The following is a 27867-nucleotide window of genomic DNA, read 5'->3' on the forward strand; positions in this document are numbered from 1 at the left end:
ATGATATTGAGACATTAGGATACCAGATGCCACTAGAACCTTTATTTTTTCCACCACCCTGTGAAATTCACTGACTGAATTAAGCTCAGTTTGGTCCACAGAAGTCTTTGATTAGGTTTTTACTGCAGATATGCACTCATATGCATCAATAAAGTCAGATTCATTCCTCTCTCTCTCACACATACATATTATATATACAAATTTATTAGACCACCACTCATAAGGTTCATGCCACAGCTGTCCTAAAATAACAGCATTGACAACGACCAAAATATTTTTTTATGTTTCTGTAATGGTTAGTACACCAGTATCTCGAAGCTCTTTTGCTGAAATTATATTTTTAATGCTAAAATATAATTGGTATTTTCCATGAATTTTCAAATTTACTATTTTACCAAAATATATATATATAGTCATATACATACATACATACATACATACACACACGTCCCTCCAAAAGTCTGGGCCAGAGTTGTCTGGCGCCATGACCCCCATGAGCCACACTCAAGGTGTGAATCTGAGTTTGAACAGGAACTGAACGCAGACATTGGCTGGACGCCAGCACCACCAGCAAGGGTCCCGGTGACGTCAAGCAGGTAATTAAGACGCACAGCGATCCTCCACTGATTTCCCAGTGCACCAGTTGCAGTGGAGAGCTGTCCCAGCTGTCTTCCCGAAGGGAGCAACCTCAAACATTTGAACCCTACCATCACAAAACCTGGGTCACAGTCTTCAACTCGTGCGATGAGTGCAGACTGCGGTGGGTTTTTTTTGTTTGTTTTTCTGTTCTTTATTCTCCTTGAACCCAGCGCGAATCGCTGCGTAATCAGCTGATCTCATGTGCTGTGAGGACCAGCATGCCAAACTTTGTTACCAGAATTTAACAAAGTGTATCGTCTTTTCCCGTGATCTTCCCCGCTGCCGCTGAGGAACTCATCACGTCACTGTTGTCTGACGAGCAACACAGACCGCTCAACCAAGCCGAAGAACACGCTGCGACCACTCGAAACGGATCTCTCGCTCCCTTTTTCGCCCTCAAACCGGAGGAGCAGAGCAACAAAAGTAAGAAGCTTACGTCTGGGCAGAGACAATTAGAATAGTGTGTATTTTGTTTTATTTGGTATTTTGTTTCGTTTGTTTTGTTTTGTTTTGTTTGTTTGACCTCCTTTAAGTCCTATAAGTTGTAAACTTGGTTGGTGCTACAGATCTCTTGTGTCGGCTGTCACCGTGATCAGCAATATCACTTGTTAAAGGACCAATACCCGACCATTGAACTCCGTTTGCCAGCTCCGCTATTGTGTAGTGATATTGTAATTATCAACTGTGGTGACGTCGTCTGATCTCTTTCTCCTTCTCTTTTCTTCCCCAACACACACCTCACACACTCTACATTCACCCTGCCTTGATTGTGATTGCGTGATCTCAGCTCCATTACCCCGTTACTGCAACTTCAGTACCTAGGCCCAAAGACCTCATCCTCTCTCTCTCTCTTTGTTAACGCTATTCGCACGCTGCAATTAGTCGCCATCTTAGGTCCGACGGGTGCATAGTCGCCATCTTGGACATTAAAGACCTCACTCACGTGACTCTGCGGCCATCTTTACTGCTCACACACACGCTCCCACACACTCACGTGTGTTACCTATTGTAGTCAGTAGCTGATGTGTGCCATTGGAAAATGTAACTATAACCGCCATTTATGCTGAGTGATGTTATTTTGAATAATTGTTGCTATGAATTAATTCCGTTATAATTTAATCCGTTGTTGTTTGTGATTATTGTGGCTATAATTGTGAAAATAGCTGGATTCATAACAGTCAGTACTTAGATTACTTATTCTTAGATATCAATAATCATTTTCCATAATCACTGATATTAATCGGCAATCTCCAAATTGCTCCTACTAGTGCACAACAGAATGAATGTAAAAAAGTGCAGCACAGCGGCATAGTGGCTAGCGCTGTTGCAACCACAATAAGAAGGTCATGGGTACGGTTCCTGGCCTGGGTCCTTTCTGTGCGGAGTTTGCATGTTCCTCCCACCGTCCAATGACTTGCATGTCTAGGTTAACTGGTGACTCTAAATTGACCGTAGGTGTGAGTGCAAGCGTGAGGGGTTGTTTGTCTTTGTGTGTTGGCACAACATAAAAGAGGACAAAAACATAGGACAGCACTGGATGTATATCCAATGTGGTGAAGAAGAAGAGTTTCTCTGAAAGTTAGCCTGATATGCAGAAACTGCCTGGCGGAACCTGAGAGGTTATTCTGTGTGCCTCAATTGAACAAAGAATGAATTTCTTGATCAGTAGAACAGTACAGGTTAATGTTAGTATTTTGGCCACTAACATTACAAAAATTCGCCAGGGTGTTGATTGCTTCTTCATAATTCAGTATTGCAGCAACTACATTTTTGGATGACTCGCTCATACCGACACACATACCTCTTGCTGCAACAGCTGCACGAAATGAAATCAGAACAAAAGTTGGCTCTAGTGCCGAGATGACATCAGTTTTCATTCCATATATTCCAATATTCATGGCATGCTATATAGTCATTATTCATACTTTAACTAATTTACTGTGGTTTTAGCAGTTTTAAACAGAGTTAGCGGAATGGGGATACAAGTTAGGATGTCCAACTAACAAACTGTGCGTTAGAGTAGCTCCTCACCTCCTTCCTTTTGCGAGCAGCTTTACACAGGAAGCTCTGAGCAGCCGTGGCCGGGAGGGCGTGGTCGTCATAAAGATCTGTGAAAAAGAAAAATCGATCACACAACACGCACAAACACACAAAAGCCATCCTTTGTGCTTTAAATACAGTGGATATTAGCTATCAGAGTGTGGAGCAGGATCAGGAGCCTTGTGTATTTTCTATTCACGACTGTATCCATCATCACTTTTGTGAAACAGTGGTCCTCACAAGATGAGACAACTTGAAATGTGTTTTGGGTTCATCACCTCAGGGAAGTTTGTAGGTAGAGTCCACTCTTACACCAGAGCATTTGAGGACTTACTGAATTTCATGCGTATATACTCATATGGATCTTCCTGCCACAGCCTCTCATCTTCATCTTTGTAGCACATCAGGGGGAAGATGACTTCTTGGCATATCGTCTGAAAGAGAGGAAGGATAATCATAAATTCAGAAGGATTCTAAAGAACGTTGGCAACAGTAATAGTAAGAGGACGAAAGCAGGACAGATGGTGGGACAATATAAGAATACAGGTCTGATCAGGTCTGGGAACCACTTTGGGCTGAGGATTGAATCTGCAGCAATTATACACTCGACAGCCATAACATTATGACCACCTGACCAATATTGTGTAGGTCATCCTTTTGCTGCCCTTTATATCTAAGATCTAAGATCCAGACTCTAGACCTCTAAATATGAGCTGTGGTGTCAGGACTAAGGCATTAGAAAAAGATCCTTTAAGTCCTGGAAGTTGTGGGGTGGAGTTTCCATGAAACAAACCTGTTGGTCCAGCTCATTCCACAGATTTCTTTAATTGGACTGAGATCTGAGGAATTTGAGGAGCTAAGTCAAACATCTTGAACTGGTTGTTGTTCCTCAAACTATTGTCCTGCTGAGCTCCTACCATTAGGGAACACTGTTTCCATGAAGTACTGGACTTGGGCTGGACAATGTTTAGGTGGGCACTTGTCAAAGGAACAGCCATATGAATTGCAGGACCCAGCAGAACATTGTCCAAAGCATCACTGCTTCCACCAGTTTGGCTTCCCCAAGTGCATCCTGGCACCATGTCTTCCCCAAGTAAGACACACATATGCACCCTCCACACCATCCAGTGATGTAAAAGAAATCAGCTTAACTGCATCAGCCTTCCTCCATTGCTCTATGGTCCAACTTTGGTGCTCACATCTGTACCAATCAATGTTATTTACTTCACCTGTCACATTTAATAATGTTATGGCTAATTGATGAGCGCGTTAGCCACACAACCAGAGATTATGAGACTTTGTATTTTGTTTTCAGAATAACCAGAATAATCAGAATAACGTAATATCTTCTCCTTCAGATTGCAGATTTAAAATCAGCAAATTTTAGAGTAGTTCCAGTAGCAATGGAATCAGACGGCCTTAAGTCATAAAATTTTTGTGATATATGCGTCTCCTCTTTGCTTGTCCCACCTGCATGTGAGGCTTCATCTGCTTCCAGGTCAGGGAGTGTGACAAACCCTGGTTGAGGTAGTTGAGGCACTGCTGTAGAACACGAGGAGTCACGTACTGTTTCTGTCGGTGCTGGTCCACCACCTTCAGCAGGACCTATATATACAGAGAACAAGTCTGAGCAACTGATCAGCCTGCAGTAAAAGGTTCATGTCTCAGTGACACATAACCTGTTGTATGCCCACTGCATACGACTTCAGGAAAAAGTCGGCAAACTCGTAGTACTCCTTTGTGACGTTGCCAGGACTTCCATACCTGTAATTCAGAGCATAGGCCAGTTAACAGCTGCTCTTGCTGAAAACTGCTTATGTGATTTTTGGTGATCTGGACATACCGCTCAAACAGTCTCGTGATGATGCGGAGCGACCACTTCTTACACTTCCACCATGCCAACTCAGGACGATCATCCTCATCTACTTCTAGTGTCTCCTAATAAACATATAATTTCTTGTTACTTTCAGGAGATTGTGCAACTACTAAGTTTAACATTGTTAATTCTGTGAACATTTGTTGTGTCTTACAGCAGGGATGTCCCGATCCATTATAGCTCTGAGGATCTCCATCCACTGAGTCATAACTGTGTTGTTGATCAGCTGAAGAGGCAGCGAATACTGTAGGGCAAAAGAAAGGTTGATGCTGTTATCATTATCATCAGCGTTTGTCCATTCCATACCAAGTGAGTCTCACTAATGATGCCAAGGTCGAACAAATAGCCTGATCTCACTCATGTGTTTTGATACCTTTACTTGCAAGAGGCATCTGGGTTTCAAACTTTAAAACCAGCCATGTCCATATAAATTAGACATGTTTTGTTTTTCATCAGTCAAGACAATTTCCATTCATATAGTACCAGTTTAAGAAAGGACAGAGAGAAGTAGAGTAAGTGGGAAATCATGAACAGTAATATAAATGAAAGTATTGACAGTAAAGCTCCTTTCATGATCATTTCAGTGACCTATTAAGTGGCTTCAACAGGAGCTGTGTTAGTTCTAATATACTGCGTGTACATTGCATTAACCATATTAGGTATCCAACACCTTTTTCACTTGTTCACATACACCTGCCTGTACAAGAGCGTGGAAGATTTTGAGGATCTGTTTCTGGATAAGGACAGAGAAGATCGTGGAGTCAGCCAGAAGTTGACTGATCAGCTGCTGGATCCTTGGCAGGAAGATCTGCATGGCCGCCAACAGTGGCTCCCTCTCATCTGCCTTCCTGTACCTGACACAAATGCAAGAACAAAGAAAGAGAGAGAGAGAGAGAGAGAGAGACAAGAGTATATTGTAAGAGACTGCACTCGAGCAGCGTGTTCTTGAAACACAACAATTTCACACGCATGCACAAAACATGAGAGTATCTCACAAGTCATGAGAAATTAAAAACATTACTAAAGGTAGATAAACACGTTCAAAATGAACATAATAAGACAGTCATTGAAATTAGTTTTGGCAACACAGCGGCATAGTGGTTAGCAGTGGTGCCCAACAGCAAGAAGGTCACAGGTTCGGTTCTCAGGACTGAGGCCGTTCTGCGAGTTGAATGTTTTCCCCATGCTTGCATAGGTTTACTCCAGGTACTCCGGATTCCTCCCACATACATCATTACATACAAGACATACATGTTTAGGTTAATTGGTGACTCTAAATTGCCCATAAGCCCAAGTGTGAGTGTGACTGGTTGTTTGTCTGTTGCAATGGACTGGTGACCTGGCAAAGGTCTACCCCTACAGCACCGCCGGCACCCCGGATACAGATGAGTGGTAGCATTCATGTGATTGAATGACGTCTGTTTTCTATACCATATCAGTTTGAGTTATCTTTTTGTGCTTTAGATATTTTATTATCTAATACAGAAACAGATCTTTGTAGAAACATGCAGGTCAATGTGTGTAGCGCAGGTTTTCAAACACACAGTAACCACGCCCAGATGCATACGCTACTTTACAGTCTTGAAAAAAAAAAAAAAGTACACTATGTTTAATTGAAGATTCTCTGCTACTTAATTTGACAAGATATGCATAACACATAAACAAGCCGTGCATCAGCTATGCTATCCAATATGAAAATGCAATATAATTAAATTCCAAATTGCATTGGCAGCAGAGGACAATGTTATCTCACTACAGCCAGCTGACGACTTGTTTCACAGTTAATTGTAGGTATTGTTTCAGGTTATTCGAATAGCAAGGCTTATAATAGTCTAATATCTGAATCATGCAACCACAATGTTAAACTAAATGAAAAACAAATTTCTGCTCATTTTCCAACACAGCCAACTGCACAATAGACAATACACATTACATTAATGTCTTCCGATTTGCATTAAATGAACACACTCATTCTGGGCTCCTCCAACTCTTTACATCGTATACAACTACATCTTATTGTAAATAGATATTATTTTTATTCATTTTATCTATTATAATTTTACTATGTATGTTCATTTCTGTACCAAAAACCAAGATGAATTCCTTTTATGTTTATAAAGTACTTTGCAATAAAGATTTTCTGATTCAAAATGCCAAGTCTCAAAAACTGTGCATAGTTTTTAAGTCTTCCAGAAACACTTCCATTGTGCCATAGGCTATTTACACCAAATTTTCTTAATAAGTTGTGAATGCGTTCTCAAATTAAGTTGCATTGTCTTTAACTCTCTGGGTCACCATACAGAAGACCTGAAACTGGAAATGATACCAACATCAGATTAGGGAAAACATTAACTGGGAATAGTAGAAAGTAGAGCCATTTTCACATAGTCTTCTTCTGACTTTTTGTTGCAACCAGAAGGCAGCCCCCCATCCATGGTCATTAGCCAGAATAGTTCACTTTTATAAGACGGGCTAAGGGCTCATTTCATTTTCAGACAGACTGTCCTTGATTACTTTTTCATGCATTTTGTCAGATGATCTACCCCAAAAACATTCTAAAATGAAGTCATAAAAATCAATCAATGGGCTTTCAGAAATGTTGAGTACATACATTTTTGTGCTGGGTAAAAATGGCATATGGGAAAAAAAATCTTATTGTGATTTCTGATGGATATTTCAAGTGCGATATGATTTGGCATTTAATTTTGTGCTTTTTCTAGTGCTGGTGGAGGCTTGTTGTATTTCCTTGTGATATGGCTCCCACTTCTGTCCAACAAACATCAAATCACTGAGTTATAAAGTTGAAAAGATCACACCACATCTATGTCATGAGGAAGATTTTTGAAAAAGTAAATTGATCTGCTTTACTGAGAAGTGTTCTCATGAAGAAAGGACAGACATCAGGTTTGATGGGTATACAATCATGAGAGCAGACTGTGATAAATCAACATCTGACAAATCCTTCAACGGACTCTGCAGCCCTATTATACACTACATGGGCCACTCAATTCAAAGTGCACAAAAAGGTGTGCAAGGGAGACTGTCCGCTGCTATTGGTATCTTGAGAGCATTTTACCCCTCTCAGGAGATTATTATGGTGATTTGTTCAAAGAGGAAAGCCAAGCTTTCGCTCTGGGTTCAACTTGTTGTGAGTATTTTCTATATTACGGCCTTTTGCAAATTGCTAATTACAATGTCGGAAATCACGATCTCGTAAATCATTTACTCATAATATATAGTTTCATGTCTTCATTAACACCAGTATATTGAATGTGGCTGTTGTTTCAGCTAAAGATACTTGGTCCTCCTCACCAAAAGACTTGATTTTAATCAGAAATTTGTTATTTCTGTGTGAAAAAAAAAAAAAAAACAAAGTAATGAATCTGGGAAAATTTACCACTTTGCTGATGCAGTTAAGAGTTTGGGTCCTCTCTGAGCTTTGTTTTGTCTGTCTTTCCTTCAGATTTGGCAGAGGTGTGTTATTGATTATTTCAAATGTGGAGTCTATGTCCCCCTTTAACTCCACTTCATCTCCCCAGGAGGATGTTCAGAGTGGAAAGCAATAGCAGAGAAGCTCCTGGAACTGGTTACTCACTCGTAGGTTTTGACCAGCTGGTAGAGAGCCAGCAGGCTGCCGTACCAGTTGCCGCTGTTTTGAGACTGTAGGTACATCCCCACCTTGTCCACAATGGCAGTCCAGCGGCCAGGGAAGTCATGCTTGATGATGGCTCGCAGACACATAGTCAGCTGGGCGCTATGAACAGTACAAAAATAATAATAATTAATAATAATAATTATCAATTATTAGTATTAATTTATATATATATATATATATATATATATATATATATATATATGGACCCTGGATTGTTAGGAACATTGGACTATGTGGACCATACCGTATGGACTCTGGACAGCGGATGATCCCTTCAACTATATGGTCTCTGATCTGTTGCCGGTCGTTTTCGTGGATGTTGAACGGAAAGACAAACTCACCCACAGATGGCTCTCTGTCCTGCCAATACTGACTCACCATATTCTTCAAGTAGATTGCCGCTAGACACACACAAACACACACACACACACACACACACACACACACACACACACACAATCAAGTAACCATGGATTCATTTAACTAATATCTATTACTATCAATGGTTGTATACATAAAACACTGTTCCCCTTCAAATATATCCACAGCAGTGTTACACTTGCACTTTCCGTCATCAGCATGAACCTGCAATCTGACAACCATATGATGACCACAAGAGTGTAACACAACACAGTTACCAGCTGCTTTAGGAAGTTGCATGTGAGGTGTTTTTAAAAAAAAAAAAAAAAAAACAAGTGTCTTCAGTAGGATCCAATGGGCTTTAAGTTGATCTCAACCCATTAGTTCACGCCACAACTCAGAATCACATACACTCAATAACTAACCCACCATTGCACAAGTAGTATGACTGAACCTGTCAGTGGGAATATCACTTTGTTTATGCAGCGAATGCCAGGGATACCATGAAGAGAAGAAATTAGATATTTCCCTTTAAACCTTTTCCGATATGAATAATAATGGATGAACTACCTTTTATTATGTGTATTATCATTGTCCATATGACTAGAGGTAGATTCTTTAGCAGTGAACACCAGAGCTACAGTACGATGTCTTCTTACCTGCTTGTCGAACAGGAAAGTCCACCTGCTCCGACACGATGATCTGCAGCAGAGTCGGAGCGAAGTTGATGATCTTGTAGGACTGAAATACACAGCAGATTCAGTGAAAGACAGCTTTGTTAAATTGAGTCACCCAGAACTTCCCTCACCTGGTTCATGGTCGTAAACCAGAATCTGACACACAAACCTCAGAGCAGGGTCTACTGAGACCTAAGTGCTATTTTTTCATGACTACGTATGTCCTGAGCTGTTGCTTTAGTTCATCATAATCTGTCACAGTTTAATGAAGTTTAATCAGAAATGTTTCTCTGGCATTGGTGAACTTTATTTCTGTTCACCTAGACCAGGTAATTACTCTGGTCCTGAGGGTTCTGATAGTTATAATAGTTGCCCTGGTCCTGAGGGCTCTGATGGTTTTAATAGTTGCCCTGCTCCTCAATGACGGCTGTCAGTCTTGACTCCCATTGTTCTCCGTCGCAGCTGTCTAAGCAAGTACAGGTCAAACCGCAGATCATAGGCCTAATAAAAACCAGCAAACGTGGTCCGATGATTCGACAGGCCAAAACTGAGCCTGGTCATCGTCAACACGTCTTGCCATCCCCCACCGGTATCACTTCTAGGCCAAACTGGTCTGTGATGCACCAGGAAAAAGCCAGACAAACAAAAAGTATGCCACTTTAGCTCACCCACCTGATTGAGCTCATTCTCCGCCGCGACCCTCAGATTGGGGTCTATTGTCCCTCTCAGGGCCTGGATTATTCTGTTTGGATCCATGCGAGTTCAGTTCCACGATTTCTTCTGTGTTGCTACCAACATACATGTAGCACTAGCTTACGTTAGAGTCCTGAAGTCAGCCCAGCGTTGGGATCTGAATCTGCTGTAGCACGAAGAGGGTCAAGACAGCGATTCTTACCAAAATAACTTCCGCTCTCAACTTTCAAAATAAAAGCTTGTGTGGTGTTGGCACATTTATTTTTACGCCATAACCAGTTTTCCTGTCAAACGCCCACGTTTACCTGGGGTAGCCTTACCTCCTGCCTGTCGTTGGACGTAAAGTTCAATAAACAAAACGGTATACGGGCTTCTTCCTCTCCTCGTAATCTCAAAAGTTTGACATAACCGGTGCTGCCACCATCAGTGTTGTAGCTGTTATTGCAGCTGCTCCTGGTCTCTGTCGAGGGGAATCACACAGTTAATGGAGGAGATCTGCATTCGAAACCATCATATGAACATCAGGGGTGACTCCGTGGGCTGTAAAAATAAGTCAGATTGTATTTAAGTCCAAGAAAAAAAAGCTTTATTTTCGATTGATTTATTACTTCAGTAAGCATTTTAATTGGTTTATGGTCCTGGTTTCCAATACAACACGATATTTTTTTTTCCCCATTGAGGGGGAAAAAAAATACCATAAACCAGCAGAGCCACCAGGGATTGCCTATCGTGTGACTGATAGTCTGTACCACACACTGAAACCTGCCTAACATATGTATTACAGATCAGGTAAAACCCTAACTCTCTCACTCCCTTGGCACCAACTTCTCCAAGTATCGCTAATGGTTTAAAAAAAATAAATAAATAAAAATAAAAAACACAAGATGGCCAACAACCAAGTTGAAAACTACAGGCTTCAAAATAGCAGTTCACAATGGAACATCAGAAGGGGTTTACACTCAGGGTAGATACAAGTCGCAAGTTGTGGTAAACCCAAATGCAAACCTGACAGATAAGTGTGGCATTGATACTGTAGAGAGACCCAAAAAAAACAAAAAAAAAAAAACAAAAACAAAACACTAATTGGGGCTCATTGAGTGCCACACCCCCTCTGTACTAAGACTCTCACTCCAGGCCTTCGATTCACATTCATGCACAACTCAGATGGATAAATTAAAAATAAATAAATAAATAAAAATCTTAAAAAGGATTAATTGTAATAGCTTGTGATCCCACATCATCCCCAACTGGGGCTAATTGTGTGCTAAGCCAGACATAATTAACCATTACCCAACAGCACATTAGAGAAAGTCCATTGAATAATGAGGCTTGTTTTCAGGTACTGGGGAATTCCATTCCTTATGTTAAGACCAGGTAAAGTGTCAAGGTGTCTGCTGGAGTTGATGTCACCACCACAGTCAGCTAATAGTGTGCTGTGCTATCAGGAGTGCTCTTGTTTTTGTGTAGTTACGGCCCAGTCCAAAAAAAAAAAAAAAAAAAAAAAAAATATATATATATATATATATATATACCCAGAAGGCTCTGGCTTTATACACTACCAAAAATAACAGATGCATATTAGTATACCTGTTCGTTGGCTACAACTTTAAATACAGGACAAATTAATCACCAAAACGTCACTGCTCATTTTTTATTTTATATTAGGCACATTAAGGGACCTCCTCCAAGTCTCCACAGTGTCTGTTAGTGCAACAATTTGGTCTCGTGTTTGAAACCACACCCACCACCCAGAACACAATCTTCCCTTTTAGATTCACATTCATGTACAGCAGGTGAGACTGAATGTAGGAACCCAGCATCAAGCAAAGTGCTGATAGTCAGTTATAATTCATCCAGCAAGTGAGCCAGTCATTTAAGGTCATTAGCTGTTTAACGCCTGATCAAAGAGCCAAAGCCATTCAGAAACAAAGGCAAATTCAAACATTGCATCAGAATTCTCACTGAAATTAGTGACCAGTGGATTGAAGAGCTGATGGGCTACACAATGATTTACAGCGAGAAAATGAGATCAAGGTCCAGTTGTACCAATAACATGGACACATTGAGCACCGCCATCAATGTACCACACGCTGAAGCATAAGGTAGATTTGGAAAATTTCAAATAATCACACCCCCCCATTTCAAATATTTATGGCTATGGATAGAGAACACTGTATGTTACGAATGGCCTTCATGGCGAAAATTGCATTTGCATGCAGCCTGACCACAACACTGAAATGTCAAGTTTTATCACCATTCATTGCAAAGGAAACAGTTCACACATTGGGAGAAAGAGGCCATTTGGTTGATAGCACTTCAGTCCTGGTACAGCATAAAGCCTGAGAAGGTGCTGTACTTCCAGGTGCTTCCATAGATGGCCCCACGATGTAATCTGAGCCAAACTTGATCTCCTTGGAAGAGAGGCAGGATCGCATGATTGCTGGCCGTCTCGTGGTCTGGTGCACCATCGTTGGCATATGCTGACACCATCACATCTTCATTGCGCATGAGGTTGATATAGAGTGGTACATTGATGGCAAGCTTCAGGATGTGGAAGATGAAGACATATGTTCCATTGACAGGGCAGGTGAATCGGCCAATATGGGTATCATACATCTCACCCAGGTTGCTGTGCAGCTGGTCAAACACAATTGGTTGATCCAGATTACCTGGGGCAAAATTAGCAGTCCGAGAGGCAGTGAAGGCAACTCGCAGAGGCTGGGAGAGTGGGTAGAGTTGCATAGGGAGCAGTGCTGTGTGATGGTGGCCATGGGGGGTGAGTGGGACCTCCATGGTGGAGACTGACAGAGAATCACCATGTCCGGAGTCCATATTTGTGAAGGTTCCTTCGCGGTCTGGGCTACTCACCTGGGAAGAGTCACTCCAGCCTACTACAGAGTCAAGACAGAAAAGATGTGTGATACATTGCACAATGATAAACAATGATACTCTTAAAGACAATTCTGTTCCTTGGTCCCACTTAAGCCACTTCTGGTTTCGTTTCCTATTTGGATTTTATTTACCTTAACAGGTCTTCATGGCAAATATTAATCCAGCAAAGAACTCCCGAAATGCAGCCACTATATTTACCCAGAATTTGTATGCTCATGTAAATGTTGTCTATTTTTGAATGAGTCAACATTATCCACTGAAGAGATGTGGAATTTTTACTCAAAGAAAAGCAGCTGATTACACTTCTACCACAGCCTACTCAGAGAGGCAACTCTTCAAATAGATAAGACAGTATATTCAGACTTGTGCTGTGATGTTACTGGCAAATTGTAATCTCCCTTACAAACCCTTGGGTTATAATCTTAAGTATTTTCCCAAAGATGATGGTTGGACAATAGATATTCAGGTGATTGCTACAAATATCCTTCGCAGAGGGATAGCCTGCCGTTAGAAACCTTAGATTCCATGCCCATCTTTTTACCAGTGGAGTTGTGTCTTCCTCCTCCTCGTCTGTAGCTGTTTTGATATCCAGAGTCCTGAGAAAAAAAGAGGGGGGGGGGGACATGGGCATAAAGGAAGTTTTTCCTTGCCACTGTCACCAAGTGCTTGCTCATGGCTCATTTTATAAAGAGTTTGGTCTAGACCTGCTCTATATGTAAAGTGCCTTGATGTAACTTTGTTTGTTGGCACTATATAAATAAATCTGATTTGATTTGATTTACATTCAAAGCAGCAAGATAAAGTGCACATGGGGCTGCTGCAAGCTAGTTTGGAGAAGTCTACATAACCAGGTTTTGTTTTTGGTCATGCCAAATGAAAGTATGCAGCATACTAAGCTACATATGCCAGTATTTTTAATAGGAGCACAGCTTCTCTGGCTTGAAGCCAAAGCTGACCTTAAGGATAACACTGGGACTGCTCATAATTTTAGCTGTTGAGCTTTTGTATAAATGGTAAAATTACAATGAATTCTAGTGGGTGAAAACATACAGGTAGTAAACAAAATGGTTAAAACAGATTACCTAAATTGCTTCTTGGGTTGTAAATCAGAGAGCGCAAGTAACAGTGAGCACTAAAACACTTCTAATACCGCAAGAAAACCATGTGTCTACAAGAGGCAGTTTGTAATAATTGCATTTTTCATCTAGGTTTAATATTAAAAACAAATTTTCCCCACTAATGTTGGACATATCTAGCTCACATTCAGTGTCCTATTGATTATAAACACTGCCTCAAATACTCAGTACTAGGTTATTACTTCTACTGGGAAGGTCAAATGTGGGTAAACGTTGAACTATCAAATGTACACATTGCTACATTCACATTCAGGCTTCCCCATGACTATGCTCTGATCTAGGAAACTGATTATTGTTAATGATGATAAAACACAAAATGGACATCAGCCTGTATGGCAGTCAGATTGCAGCAATGGCCCTGGAGTGTTTTTGTGTTTGATGTCATTTGGAACTGTGTCTGGGCAATGTGACTCCGAATTAACATCATAACACTTAACACATTAACACTTTTACTCTCACAAGGGTTAATGATGAACGACTTTGTCACTTATTGGTCTTATTGAGCCATGCTTTTTCAAAGCATCAGGGTGATTGTGATTGTATCAATTCCTTCTTCTTGTATCCAAAAAGGTGTCCAAAATACAAACACAGATGTGTAGGCTGAGGCTCAGTGTTTGCTCTCATCAGTGGCGAGATTAGCCTTTTCTGGGGGGGGGGGCTTAAGTCCATCCAAAATTTGCTTTCGCCCATCCTATCGTTTAGTCCTCAAAACCTTTATAATTTTTTGTTTGGAGATGGGGAAAATGGTAAAACGCTCAAACAGGCCAGTTAAAAAAAAAAAAAATCAAGTAAAACCTGCACGCATCTCGTGTTTCTGATTGGTGAGTGGATGCCTCCTGTACAAAACAAAAAAATGGTTTTGATGCTTTTGTGGTTAATTGGTTAGACATGTTAGGTTAGAGGATATATAGCATTTGGTTTGTGTTTTATAGGTTTATAAAGTTGTAGTTGAAACATTTGAACTACTGAAGCTATTCCCAAAATACAAGATAACAATATAGCACATATCAAACATTGAAGAAGCTTGCAAAATAACTGAATGGATGAACCGGTGATAAGTTTAGCATCTGTCGATCCCAGGTGACTTTGGGGACTTTGTTGGATGTGTCTCATAGCAAGTTGGGAAATTTAAACTATTCTGGAAACATAAAAATATACTGGTTCTAGTCATGCAGCGGATCAGCCAGAATTTGAATGGTCTGATGTTATCCCTTAGTCATCTTGGCAGGCCCACCCAGTGAGCCACTTTCAGTGGAGTGAACATGTGCCATCTTGGAACACCGTTTCAATACATTCATGGACCTTCAAGAAATTGTTCCATTCCCTTGACCTTGTCCACTGGTTTATTGAACTGACCCTTTGTCTCACTCTCTTGTATAAACCATTTAAGAAATTAACCTTCATATTCAAGTCACAGTAACTCCCAGGGTAGCTCCTATGAGTCTCAGAGGTGTTAAGAGTACTAAACAAAAGGATTTACTTACTCTGGCCGCATAGAGAAGAGGGCCAGAGTCCCTGAGATGGGTCTGAGGGATGTAAGGTCCTCCTGAGGAACAAATATCAGTGTTGAGCCTCAGATCTATCTACCAGAACATTAGAAACTACCTTGATCAGATAACGAGCAAAGAAAAAAAAAAAAAAAAAGGGGGGGGGGGGGGGGGGGGGGGGGTGCTTTATGGAAAAAAAACCCAAAAGAAATGGGAATGCTGAAAATAGATACCTCGATGCCAACCCGATGAGCGAAAAGTTTGTGCCAGTCCTTTGCCGCCACGTGTCATACCTCTCACAGATCCTCTGTAGTGCGGCTGGCTGGGTCGAACCATGCTTCCTGACTGGCCAGGGGAAAATAAGTTCTGGCCACCATTTCCCATTGTACAATCTAAAGGGTACACTACATAGATGTAGGAACACAAAATTGGTCTCTGCTGACCATGCAGCCCATCAAGGGGTTGAAAGACATAGGTAACACAATAACATAAAGATTCAGGCAACATACCAGGCTGTGGTTCATCTTCTGAGGGAGCAAACTCGGGGGGAGTTTGGGTACTGGCAGTACTGTACCTCGGCTCAGAGAAGACTGGGGAGTCTGGTTTGTAATTCAGATCCCCATTCTGGGATATGGATGTATTCACCTTGAACACCTACAGTTAAAGGAAAACAGACAGAAACAGAAATCATTTGATTATTATTCTGAGCTTACATTTGAGCTAACCCAACCAACAGTTTCAGGTCACTGGATTTGATTAGATTTATTACTTGGCCAAAAGTGTGGCAGAGTAAAAAAGTTTTTCTCATTCTATTGATCTGGGCTGGGGCAGCATGGCAGCATAGTGGTTAGTGCTGTTGCCCCACAACAAGAAGGTCATGGCTTTGTCTCCCGGGCCCTTTCTATGCGGAGTTTGCACGTTCACCCCGTGCCTGCGTGGGTTTCCTACCACCATATGTTCGCATTAATTGGTGACTCTAAATTGTCTGTAGGTCTGAGTGTGTGTGTTTGTTTGTCTCTGTCTGTTGGCCTTGCGATTACCTGTCCAGGGTGTACCCTGCCCTCACCCAGTGTGAGCTGGGATCCGTTTGCGCAAACCCCACGACCCGGAAACAGATAAGCGGTTGAAGATGAATTAATGATTGAATGATCTGGGCTGGTCCAGACATTCTCACTGACTGACATTCTCAAGACAGTCAAGATGAACTGGTCAAAATGCCAAGCATTTTATGTTTATTGTGTGAATTGCATAAATTGCTGTTTAGTTATGATGTCAAACAGTGAATTCATGTGAATAATTATGAAGTGATTTGTTACAGTCTGAATATTGACACTGAATAGCATCAAAGTGAGGGGAAATATTTCATGACAAACTGCTGTAGAATTTCCCTCCATCTCTCCCTCCATCTCTCCCTCCATCTCCCTCCGCAGATGGCCGCCCCCCCCTCAGCCTGGTTCTGCTCGAGGTTTCTGCCTCTTAAAGGAGGTTTTTCCTTGCCACTGTCGCCAAGTGCTTGCTCATCGGGGGATCTGTTGGGTCTCTAAAGAGTTCCATATGATTTGATTTGAATTGTAGTGAAACTTACTGACTGGATGTTCTGAAACGGTGCAGAGGTGAGCGTTCTCCTGGTGGGGGGTGTGGCAAAAGTCTGTTCCTGGGGTGGGGTAGAGGTGCAGGATCCCACCCCATTATGTGGGGACTGCTTCCCTGACTCAGTTCCAGGCGTCTGTGCAATACAAGGGGAAGTTAAAGGCACTGTCAAAAGCAAATCTATACATTTGGCACAATTTCTTGGCCCATTTACATAAGGATGACTCTTCTCCTCCAGGCTGACAGAGATGGTTGACTCCCTGCAGTATAGCTTTGGTGAGGGAAAGGCCTTTCTTTCAGTCAACTGAAGTGGCTCCTGCAGAGAGGACACCTTGAATAGCCACTGAAGCTTCTGATGTAAAAAAAAAAAAAAAAAAAAAAAAAAAGTTTGCATCTCAGAGTTAATGTTTTTACTACTTACATGAGGTAGGTCCTTGGAAGAAAATTTCATATCGCAAGTCTCCAGACTTTGGTCCCCACCAGTAAGACTGGCTTTACGCTCAATGAGCCTAGTAGGCATTGGGGTAGACTAAGTGAGAGTGGAGAGGGGGAGAGTTTGGCGAGTATGAAGTGATAACAAGTCAGATTTCCATTTCACTCACAACTGACAGAGAGAAAAAAAAAATGCATACATGCATTGCTTTGGACAGGACATCAACGGGGCTCCTCCTGTCAGTCTGAGCTGGAAAATAAAGCAATTCTAAAAAATTAATGTGGCGCTGTAAATCAACCACAGAAGGATGAAATCTGATAAAAGATATTTTACCTTTTTTTTTAATCTCTGCTGCAACAATCAGGACTTCAGATTTATTTTAATTTTTTTAATAGACAGCTCATTAATGAACGTGTGCAAATTTTCAATGTAATACAACAAGTTTAAAGATAGAATCACCAAGATTTTAATTTTAAAGTTCAGTCTCAGTCAAGAGAAAAACTGAGGAATTCATCTAGAAGTCAGATTTTAAGAGTTGGCTCCTTTTTTAACACAGCTGCTTTTAAACTTTTAAATCAGATTAATCCAAATCTGTTCTTAACCCCACTTAAACAAGTCAGATGTTCCGATCCTCACACTGGTCTGGGCTATATAATAATAATAATAATAATAATAATAATAATAATAATAATAACAATAATAATAACAACAACAACAACAATAACAACAACAACAATGAAAGTTCATTTCTGACCTTTAACAGTTTGATAAAAGTTGAGATGTTGCTTTGCTTGTTAACTGTCACATTACCCAGAGGAGATGCAGACCCGGACAGACGTCTCTTCAGTCCAGGGAGGCCATGAGTGGGAGAGGTCTCACCTTCCAGAAGAGAATCCTGAAGAGTATAGGACCATTTAAAATCAGCTGGCCACAAACCAGTCTAACCCTGGATTTGGTGGTGAGGAAGAGAAATTAGCTATGATTTAAGATGTGCTTTTGTTTGCAATAGCCAAATTCCACCTGCATGAAACTTAAGGAGCCATGGATATTTGTCATGAGGTCCTCTAGTTGCTGCCTCCTCAGGATGGGGTCTTTTGGTAAGGCAGACAGGGAGTTGAAAACCTCTATGGGCATGTCCATCTTTATTGCCTGATGAGATGAACAAAAAAAAAATAAAAATAAAAAATAAAAATCTGTGCAGACAGATCACAGTGGAGGTGGGTGATGATTTCAAACCAGGAGTTTGTTCTCACCTTGACTCTTTGCTCTGCCCTGGCTTGCCTTTCTTTTCTCTGTGGAGAAAATAAGCAAATTGTGTGTGTATGTATGTATGTATATATATATATATATACACACACACATACACACACATATATAGCTTGGATTGTGACACCTGTGACCTGGGAATATAAAAAAAAAAAATAAATAAAAATAAATCAGTTTATGTCAGAGTGACTGAGGCTCTAATTATACTTGACCTCCAGTTTGCCTTCACCCACCCGTTTGCTGTCAGGCTGTTTCTTGGTGCTGACTGGGCCTTTGGGGATGAAAGTAGCAGCTCCTCTCCATGGTTTGTAGACTGCAGTGTGGGGTGAGGAGGGGTCATCTGGGAATTCCATGTCCCAGGAGTCAGGAGGCTCGCACTCTCTCATGCCTTGGAAATTGCCTTTCCAGCTCTGAGCGGAAGGATTCTCAGTTAGGCACTGTCTGTTGAAAAACTGCCATATCACCACAAAGCATTAGTGGAACCTGGAGCATGGTCAGTCTCACACAAATCTTCAACTACATTGTGGTCTCACCTGTTTCTCAGATGGTTCACCTGGTTTAGATGCTGCTGTGGCTGATGTGAAAGAGAGGTAGTGAGTTAACCATTTCAGAGTCAGTGAAAGCTTACAGTAGAGTGAGGGGCCATAAACCATTAAGACTCAAGGTGAGGTGTTTTCCCATTTTAGAAGTTAAACTGTCTAGAAAAGCTAGACTTATGGTCTGAAAAGTGAAACTAACATTGAAGAGTCTTAAATCTACTTTCTATCTGATTATCATTAGGGAATGCACTAGTAATCATAAGGAAGATTGTATTGAAGAAGTCTATGAAAATATCCCAATTTCTTACCTGATTTATTAGCTCAGTAAACATTTTCTTGGCAAGTTTACAAAATCAATCTCTAGTGTCCAGTCTTTCACAGCAGTTCAAAAACTAATAGGTGATGTTATGGAGGGTTAACATTTGTTCAATATTGTTAAAACAAATGCACAAAATATATGACTGATGCAATACGCAGTGATTTCCCCAAAAAAATATCCAAGAGATGGGCATGGTGACAAATATACTTTTTTTTCAAGCCAAATATGCTCTTTTGCGTTGTTCGTAGTTCAACTGCTCATCTGCTCATTAACATAAATATGGTCAAGATGATCTGCTCAAATTCACACCAAGCTTCAAAAGTGGGAATTAAGTTTTTTAAGTGACTGAATGTGGCATAGCTGTTGGTTCCAGACAGGCTGGTTTAAGCATTTCAGAAACTGCCATCTAATAGAACTTACAAACACAACCATATTTAGGGTTTACAAAGAATGGTCCAAAAAGAGAAAATATCCAGTGAGCAGGAGCTCTCTGACTATTGTCCTCTGGCATCGATAAGGCATTTTCACCCAGACTATTTCAAGCTCATAGAAAGGGAACAGAAACTCAAATAACCTCCCAGTGCAACCAAGGTATGCAGAAGATCATCTTTGAATGCACAACACATTCAATCTGGAGCAGAAGACCACAGAGGGGGCAACATTGGAAAACGTCGGCTGATGTCACAAGTTTCGATTTCTGCTGCGACATGTGGATAGTAGGTACAGAAATAGGAGTAAATAACATGATGAAGGGAGGGTGTAATAGTGTGGGGGATACCTTTGAGGTACAATTTGGGATCCTTAGTGCAAATTGAGCACCATAGCCTACCTGAGTATTGCTTACCATGTTAATCCCTTCATCACCACAGTGTATGCATCTTCTGTAGAGGACTTCCAGCAGGATAATGTGTAATCTCAAAGCTCAACTCATCTCAAACCCATTTCTTGGACATGACAATTGTCATGTTCAAGTGTCAAAGGTCTCCACACACATTAGATACCATTCCAATAGAGCTGCCTTTGGAATGTAGTGGAAGGGGATATTTGCATCATGAATGAGCAGCCAACAAAAGCGCAGCAATCTTGTCAATATGGACCAAAATATCTGAGGAATCTTTCCAGAACCTTATTGATCTACAAAATAAAGAATTTAGGCAGTACTGAATGCAATAGGTGGTTCAATCCAGCACAAGCAAGGTGTACCTAATTAAGTGGCAACTAAGTGTACAATGAGCAAAGCAAAGGCAGTGAACGGTCCTCAAAAAGTCTGAATGTTGACTTTTGGCAGCCTTCAGGTTTATTGAGATTGTGCTGAGGTTTTAAAGTGTTTTTTTGTTTGTGTTTCTGAGAGCACTTCAGGGCTCCGTTTCACAAAGCAGGTTCAGTAAATTGAGTCTAACCCTGAACTCTGAGTTGATCTACTCAGAGTTTTTGGTTCCAGAACAGCAGATTTGAGTTATGTCTGTGCAAATTCTCATTCATCCAGGTCATAGTCATATCCAGCCAACAACTGAAGCAAACACAACTGGACTTAGGACTTAGGTTTAATCAAAGACGTTTCATCTCCTTATCACGGGAGCTTCAATTTGGAACACAGTCTGACTAGTCCTCACTGGTCAGACAAACAGTGGAGTTGAACCCAGGTATTGAACCTCTGTGGTAGTGTCCACACAGTTCCTGGTGAACAAAAGCTCGTGAGTGGAGCTTCACTGACCATAGATGGTCATGTGAGGCCTCCAGTGAATGGCTGTCATTAGGAGTCTTGTGAGCCCACTGGTGAATGACAGTAGTTGTGATCGTTGGGGTCACATGAGGTAAGTTTCGGGCTTGTTCATTCTCCTGGGTAAGGTTGACACGGCAGCACTGTAGATGGGAGATAGGTGATGTCACAGACCCTCTCCCCTGTTTAGAGAAGGTACCTCCACTTTTACTTGATGACAGATTTGAGTTAGTTTGATCAACTCAGAGTAGTTTCACCCAGAGTTAAGTGCGTGTACCACAACTCTAAAAAGACAGCATCAATGGAGCCCCGATTTGACGAGTCACCATGGCAATTGGGAAGAGGAGGGCTGCGATTTTCACCCCACTAGAATTGAGCATCTTAATGCACTCATACGGCGAGTTTGAACATGTTTTTAGAAATAAATGCAACACCGCTGCAGCTGCAAATGAGAGGGAGACGGCCTGAGAGAGCATTGCTGCTCGGGTCAATGCATGAATTTAAAATTAGTCCCTTGCAATCACAGTAATATTACTGTGATTGATATATACTGATAGTTCTCTTCCCATTCTTAACATTGTGGTGGAATATAAAGTGACATTTGGCCTACATTGAAGTATTAACACATTCTCACCCCTTTTAGGGCATAGCTGGGCAGCAGCAGGAGGGTCCCTCAGCTTCCACTGCACAGATTGACACATTGAGATGGATGTTCAGTAAACACCAGAGTGTCATTCCATGGAATCCATGTGCAACTGTATCATTTAATGGCCTCCTTATGTATTCCCAGTTATCAGTAAAAGAAATGTACAAAAATTCACCTGCTGAAAAAAAAAAAAAAAAGACAAAGAAATGCAAAATGGGATGGCCAGATTAGGAGGGCAGATCTAGAAATTGAAATACTAGAGGAGGGTGTAAGTCACAGGTCAATTATGTTAATTATGTTAACTATTGGAACATTAACTAAACTAGCTGTTATTCTGCTGCCTCACTCAGGTGCTCTGCATCTCCAACATACAAAAAAAAAAATTCCCATTGGCAAAGAAATCCTGCGTAACACAATTTCTGCTCGGATGTGAGAGCATTACGGTCGGTAATGTTGCAAATGTAAGGACGGATTAGGTTGCGTATGTAGATGATGGACTGTGCCATGAAATGGTACCGCTCAAAAAGATAATTGTCTGGAAATCCCTGAACATCTATGCGCAGTCTGACAACCATATCCCAACAAATATTTAATTCTCTGCGGAGTAATGCTGCACCTTCATCCACGTGATCACTATCAAAAGGATATGCCATGTTAGTGAAAAAATTTGCCAAATGGACTTCCAATATAGAGCTACTGATTGATTTATTTTAAATTATTTTTTTTTAAATAACAGAAAGCAGAATTATGTTACGCCAAAACTTGCCTGCTGACTGAATGAATGAGGAAATCAAATATCGTGTGTGGCTGACAGAGGGTGGAGTCAGAGAGAAACTCAAGGTTTACTGAGAAAAACCTGGTCCCGATCAGGTTAGTTTAGTACGATACTACGGTAACTGACCGAGAGGTTAAGCTCCCTCTCTTTGTGAAACAGGCTTGACACTTTCTCTGGTTTGAGTTACTTCCCTTTGTGAAACAGAAAACTCAGAGTTTCCCTCATTTCAGGGTTAACAAACCCAGAGTTTCTACTAAATCTGCTTTGTGTAATGGCCCTCATAACCCCTTTCTGGTGTATGTGTTTCTTACTGTTGGAGCTTGGTAACATCTCTGGAGTTCTGGTGGGTGGAGGTGGTAGACAGCTGAAGTATTTTGAATTCAACAACCTGGTGAGCTCCTCTTTCAGCAGTTTAACTGAAAAGACAAAAAGGCTCATCAAGTTCAGTTCTTCATATACAACCATAACATGACCTCATGTTTTCAAAAAAAGATCAACTCTGCCTGAAGCGAAGTACCTAATGGTCCTGGGAGTACTTCTGGTTAACTCATGTTTTTTTTCTCTACACAATTAAGACCAAAACCACTATCATAATTGAGATGACAAAAATTACCCTCAAGACATAATGTATACCACCGTTGTGAAGTGTGGATTAACTAAGAGAAATTCTTGAACAAGATCAGAGAATATAATCATTTGAAGAAGAGCACAATTCAATCCACCATCTCATTTGAGTGAACTTCAGATAAGTATTAACAATTAAAAAAAAAAAAAAAAAAAACACCCTGAAAACATAGACATAACCCATACACATACTCACACGTGGATCCAGCCACTGGCTTGTCTTTTCCCTCCAGCAGGTCCAAATAGACCAGGGTCGCCTGTTCCATGTGCTCTACTAAACTAAAAGGCAGTGAGGACAGTGGATACATTGGCATAGATTAAATGATGGAAAAATTGAGCTCTACTTGAGGGGATTCTTTTTGCCAGTGAAACTGTCAGAGAATGTTTTTCATTTTTTTATGTCAACTGACAATTGCATATACTTAATTTATGAGACCCCCTGATGATTCTTGTTAATGTTTTTACTACATGCACCATGGCTGAGTTTTTCCACCATTTCAAACAATCAGGGACACAAATCAAAGGAGATGGGGTAGGTGCTAAATAAGTATCTGCCATCATCAGTTATTAGATGACAAACAAATAAAAGGTGCCAATTACACTAACAGCTCTGATATGTCTGCTGTCTGATTCTGGTTTGAAACTCCTAATCTGAGTGCAAGTTAGACAAAGGCTCAATCATGTTGCACAGTCTCACATATTTTCTTCCTTTAACCACGGCTATCCTGAAAACATTGTTCATTTGACTATATACAGCATCAAGATCTATTATTCAACAAATTAATGGGTGCTGCAGGCTGGATAAGAGAAATATGTTGAAATCGTATTGTTAGAGGGGCTAAAGGAGTCAAATGGAGTCCAGAAAGTACTGAATCACGGTTCAACAATAATCCTATAAACTGACACAGGAGACACAGCAGACATCAAGTCCAACTGGACAATATGAAATGTAACTCATGCCCACTCTGCGGTAATTAGTAGAATCTAAAGAGTGAGACTGAGGTAAGGTATTAACTCACGCGCTCCAAAATGAAATATTGATAGAATAGAGTAGTATTCCATAGTCTTCAGATGTAATAACATAAAAACTGACGAATGCCAAATAATTAAATTATTGTACATTTAGTGACACCAGGTGATATATACAAAGTACTGCTGTAACAATAGTAGTAATATTTTAAGACTAACATTGTAACGTAGTAATACCTCAAGAATAACACCAAATAATGTAGCTGTAACTACAGAATACTGACATAATTACATAGTAAAAGAACTAATGTATCAAAGACACGTCATGTCATCTCTATGACAACCATTGGGACAATTCCATCATAAAATGATATTGATAACTTCCGCCCTGATGTGACTCACCTCAGGCGGTTATCCCTCTTAATTCCCAGCAGGGTGGCGAGCTGACTCAGACTGTGCAGTTGTTGGGCTGGAATGTGGGGAGCCTGGTTTTGTCCATCCAGCAAGTCTCTCTGAACATGCTCCTGCTGCATACTGTGAAGGAGATGCTGTACCTGGAGCACCAAGCTTAGACGCTTCCTCTCAACTTCCACCTTTGCCACCTGCTCTTTTTTAACCACCTTCTTCTGAGCTCTCAGCAACTGCAGGAGCATGATAAAGACATGAAATTGTGTTATCATGATGGAAGACCAATGATTCTCAGATCCTCCAACTCATCGGAATTTTTAGAAAGTTCAGTATATGTGAGTATATCTATCCATTTTTAAAGTCTTTTTTGGTTCCTTTCAATAGAGGACAACATTAAGTGTAATTATTTTAATCGAAAGAGAACAAATGGATCAGTTTCAGAGAATAGTCTGAACTTTGACACTGTTGGCTAACCCTAACCCTTTTGTTTAAACTGAGTATCTACTGTATGTTAACAATGAATCTTTAAAAAAAAAAAAAAAAAAAAAAGCCAAAAATCCTCCAACTAACACACGAGAGAGGTGATGTGTTTCAGATTGTGAATAGCCCATATGTTTTCTTTGTTTGTTTTTTTTTCCTCCTGATTGTACTGTGAAGTATAAAAGCTCGAAATAATAATAAAAAAAAAAGTTTAAACTGGTGATTCGTGGCAGTTGACACTTTTTTCATCTGTATATTTAACTTTATTCTGACAGATTGACATCAATTGATATAATCGCATAACTGATATTCTCATTCATTTGAATGAGAAGGTGTGTCCAAACTTTTGGCCTCTAAAGATAGTCAAACATAGACAGCAAACTTTCGCCTTGTGTTATCAACTCACTGACTTGTTTTTGAGCTTCAGAAAAGGGTTAGGGTTTATAATTTCAGTTTGAAGTAAAATATTGGTATATGCAGCTATATTAAATCCTAATAATAATCATAATCATTCAGATTGTTGAACAAACATTGAAAATTGGATAACTAATTAGTTTGGTAGATACTTGAAGATACGTCAATGTGATCTCAACTAAAATGTATTGCTTTCAAAATTAATTTCTACTGAAAAATATAAAAATATACTTTAAAATATTCACGTTATGTAAATGACAAGTTACTGGTCATTAATGATTTCTGTCCATTTGGGCTGAAACAGTGCCCACAAAGATCCCTTTGTGCCATTTCATTAATATTCACTCTTATAACTTCTATTGGTCCATCCTGGTAGCTGGGCATCACAGTATTTTAGGAACTTTTTCAGTTGTGATGACTTTGAACATCTTTTAAGATGCTTCAGCTGCACTGAATGTTACAGAGAGAAACTGCCCTCTTCTTTCCAATAAAATACTGGATTCAATAAGTTGAAACTGTGACTAATAGGAACTGCCACAATTCCTATTAGAGCTATGTCATTGTGTGAACTATAATTTACTAAGTATAATAACCCTAACCCCAGTTGAGGCTCCCAGGTACTCATAACTACAACAAGCCAGCTTCATAGCCTCTAATGCATACAGGATATATGTATGTAGATACAGGAAACAGAGTCTTACAGTCTCAGTCAATCCATCCAGGGTTTTGTGAAGCTCCCGAGCAAATTCCAGGTTGTGTATCACCTCTTCATACTTCTCCACAGCCACCTACAAAAACAAATTAAACTAGTGCAGACATCAAGCAAATCAAGATTACATCTGTATGGTCATATCATTGTCACCAGGTCTTACCATCTGATCCTTGTTCAGTGCCTCACCCCGGTTTAGTCTCTTCTTGTAATCCTCCAGTTTCAGCTATGGACAAATAAGAAATATCATAACCTTTCCTTCAGATGTCCAAGTGTCCTCACCTCTGCCATGCACCCATCCCACCTTCTTCTTCTCCAAGTTGCGAACTTTGTGCTTGAGGCAGATAAGGCCATCTTCTATATAGGTCTCATAGCCATGGTAGGATGTGGAAACCTCCAGGCTGAGCTGCAGAGCACTCAGCTCACCTGGCGAGCACACTTTCAGACTCCCACTTGTCCCTAGGTCCTCCTGCTTTATCCTGTCATCCTCCATGTACTCAGGTGGGGGGGTTACATCCATAGTAGGAGAAGGTGACAACTGCACCATGTTGAGATCCACACTGGAAAAACAGAGACACATCTAATAAATGGAAGCCACAGCAACGCTGTGTCTGCAGCTGCAGAGGAAGATGCTAGTGCTGTGAACTGGGCTTGAATAGAGATAGGGTAGACTCAGCCCAGCTTGGGCGGCTGCCAACCCCGTGACATTGCATTTCTGCCGGTCACTGAGCAGCATGGATGAATCATGAAAGTAGGAGAAGCAGAAACAGCTGAAAACAGGAAAAACCCCAGAGGAGCAAACAGCTTTTTGTGCGCATTTAGCTGTGAATTGGATTAGCTGTGGGGACTGATACAGGCCGATGGCCAAGTTAAATCAGAGCAATCACAGCCTGGCTCCTCCAGGTCCTGGTTTCATGGAGTCGATTACACGCTAAACTTTGATTCACACATCCTGGTACAACACGAGGCGCTCGACCCCGGAGATGCAATCCGAAGTGTCGCTCTGGCGATTTGGAGTTTAACAGGCATTTTATTACAAACACACACCTCGACAAAAAAACAGCTGACCCACCTCGTGTTTTTGGTTCGTGCGTGTTAAAGCCTCACAGGACTGCTCTAGACATCCGAAAGCCCCTAAACAAACCGAGTCCTTCCGACTGTGATGTTCAACTCGTAAAGGCCCAGGCGATCCCAGTCCATACCTTTATATACTCCACCGTCACACACGAGCCGCAACACCCCACCACATCCGGTCCTGGCACCTGTCTCACACACGCGCGCGCACAAATTAAATCCCACAGCTATTTAAAAATAACATCTGAATTGTTTAATTAAGATCTCAAAATAATAATTTCTATATGTGGTTTAAAGTGATATCAAATATCGACCAATATATATATATATATATATATATATATATATATATATATATATATATATTTACAAACATTAACAAATAACATACATTAACAACATATATACAGATAACAAACAGTATATTGGGGTACTTTACAAGGTCA

At 40.7% G+C, this 27867-nt stretch overlaps 2 protein-coding genes across 6 annotated transcripts in view; both read right to left on the reverse strand.

Moving 5' to 3' along the window:
* The window catches only part of ipo8 (importin 8), a 29508-nt gene extending 19235 nt beyond the window's left edge, over positions 1 to 10273 (reverse strand). For 2 of the 5 annotated variants that reach the window (XM_029494878.1, XM_029494875.1), the window contains exons 1-11: positions 9920 to 10217; positions 9230 to 9311; positions 8455 to 8611; positions 8151 to 8309; positions 5253 to 5409; positions 4710 to 4799; positions 4523 to 4617; positions 4359 to 4443; positions 4150 to 4284; positions 3014 to 3113; positions 2671 to 2747 (exon numbers count right to left, since the gene is read on the reverse strand). In XM_029494878.1, coding sequence (XP_029350738.1) covers positions 2671 to 2747; positions 3014 to 3113; positions 4150 to 4284; positions 4359 to 4443; positions 4523 to 4617; positions 4710 to 4799; positions 5253 to 5409; positions 8151 to 8309; positions 8455 to 8611; positions 9230 to 9311; positions 9920 to 10003 — 1221 coding nt within the window. In that variant the 5' untranslated portion in view covers positions 10004 to 10217. Of the gene's footprint in view, positions 1 to 2670; positions 2748 to 3013; positions 3114 to 4149; positions 4285 to 4358; positions 4444 to 4522; positions 4618 to 4709; positions 4800 to 5252; positions 5410 to 8150; positions 8310 to 8454; positions 8612 to 9229; positions 9312 to 9919; positions 10221 to 10260 lie in introns of those variants that run through there. The other 3 variants (XM_029494876.1, XR_003840419.1, XM_029494877.1) reach the window with 3 other exon arrangements.
* Positions 10274 to 12256: 1983 nt separating this feature from the next.
* caprin2 (caprin family member 2) lies at positions 12257 to 27547 on the reverse strand. Its single transcript, XM_029495729.1, has 18 exons — positions 27492 to 27547; positions 26652 to 26907; positions 26511 to 26573; positions 26340 to 26426; positions 24739 to 24977; positions 23564 to 23646; positions 23055 to 23159; positions 19278 to 19318; positions 18978 to 19154; positions 18732 to 18770; positions 18499 to 18627; positions 18233 to 18373; positions 17041 to 17181; positions 15965 to 16109; positions 15749 to 15847; positions 15453 to 15514; positions 13374 to 13428; positions 12257 to 12828 (listed from the first exon to the last, which is right to left on the reverse strand). The coding sequence occupies exons 1-18, from the start codon at positions 27545 to 27547 to the stop codon at positions 12257 to 12259; spliced, it is 2490 nt and encodes an 829-aa protein (XP_029351589.1).
* Positions 27548 to 27867: the final 320 nt, after the last annotated feature.

Source organism: Echeneis naucrates, chromosome 23 (assembly GCF_900963305.1).
Source record: "Echeneis naucrates chromosome 23, fEcheNa1.1, whole genome shotgun sequence".
Taxonomy (NCBI): Eukaryota; Metazoa; Chordata; class Actinopteri; order Carangiformes; family Echeneidae; genus Echeneis; species Echeneis naucrates.

What these genes read in the sequence shown, in the direction of transcription:
- caprin2 (XM_029495729.1), bottom strand. Translation starts at nt 27,547, where the DNA reads ATGGACTGGGATCGCCTGGGCCTTTACGAGTTGAACATCACAGTCGGA. An exon ending in CGTTTCAGAACATCCAGTCA is followed by an intron (nt 16,110 to 17,040) that starts GTAAGTTTCACT and finishes CTTTAACTGTAG; the next exon opens with GTGTTCAAGGTGAATACATC. An exon ending in CTCTTCTCTATGCGGCCAGA is followed by an intron (nt 13,429 to 15,452) that starts GTAAGTAAATCC and finishes TTTTTTTCTCAG; the next exon opens with GACTCTGGATATCAAAACAG.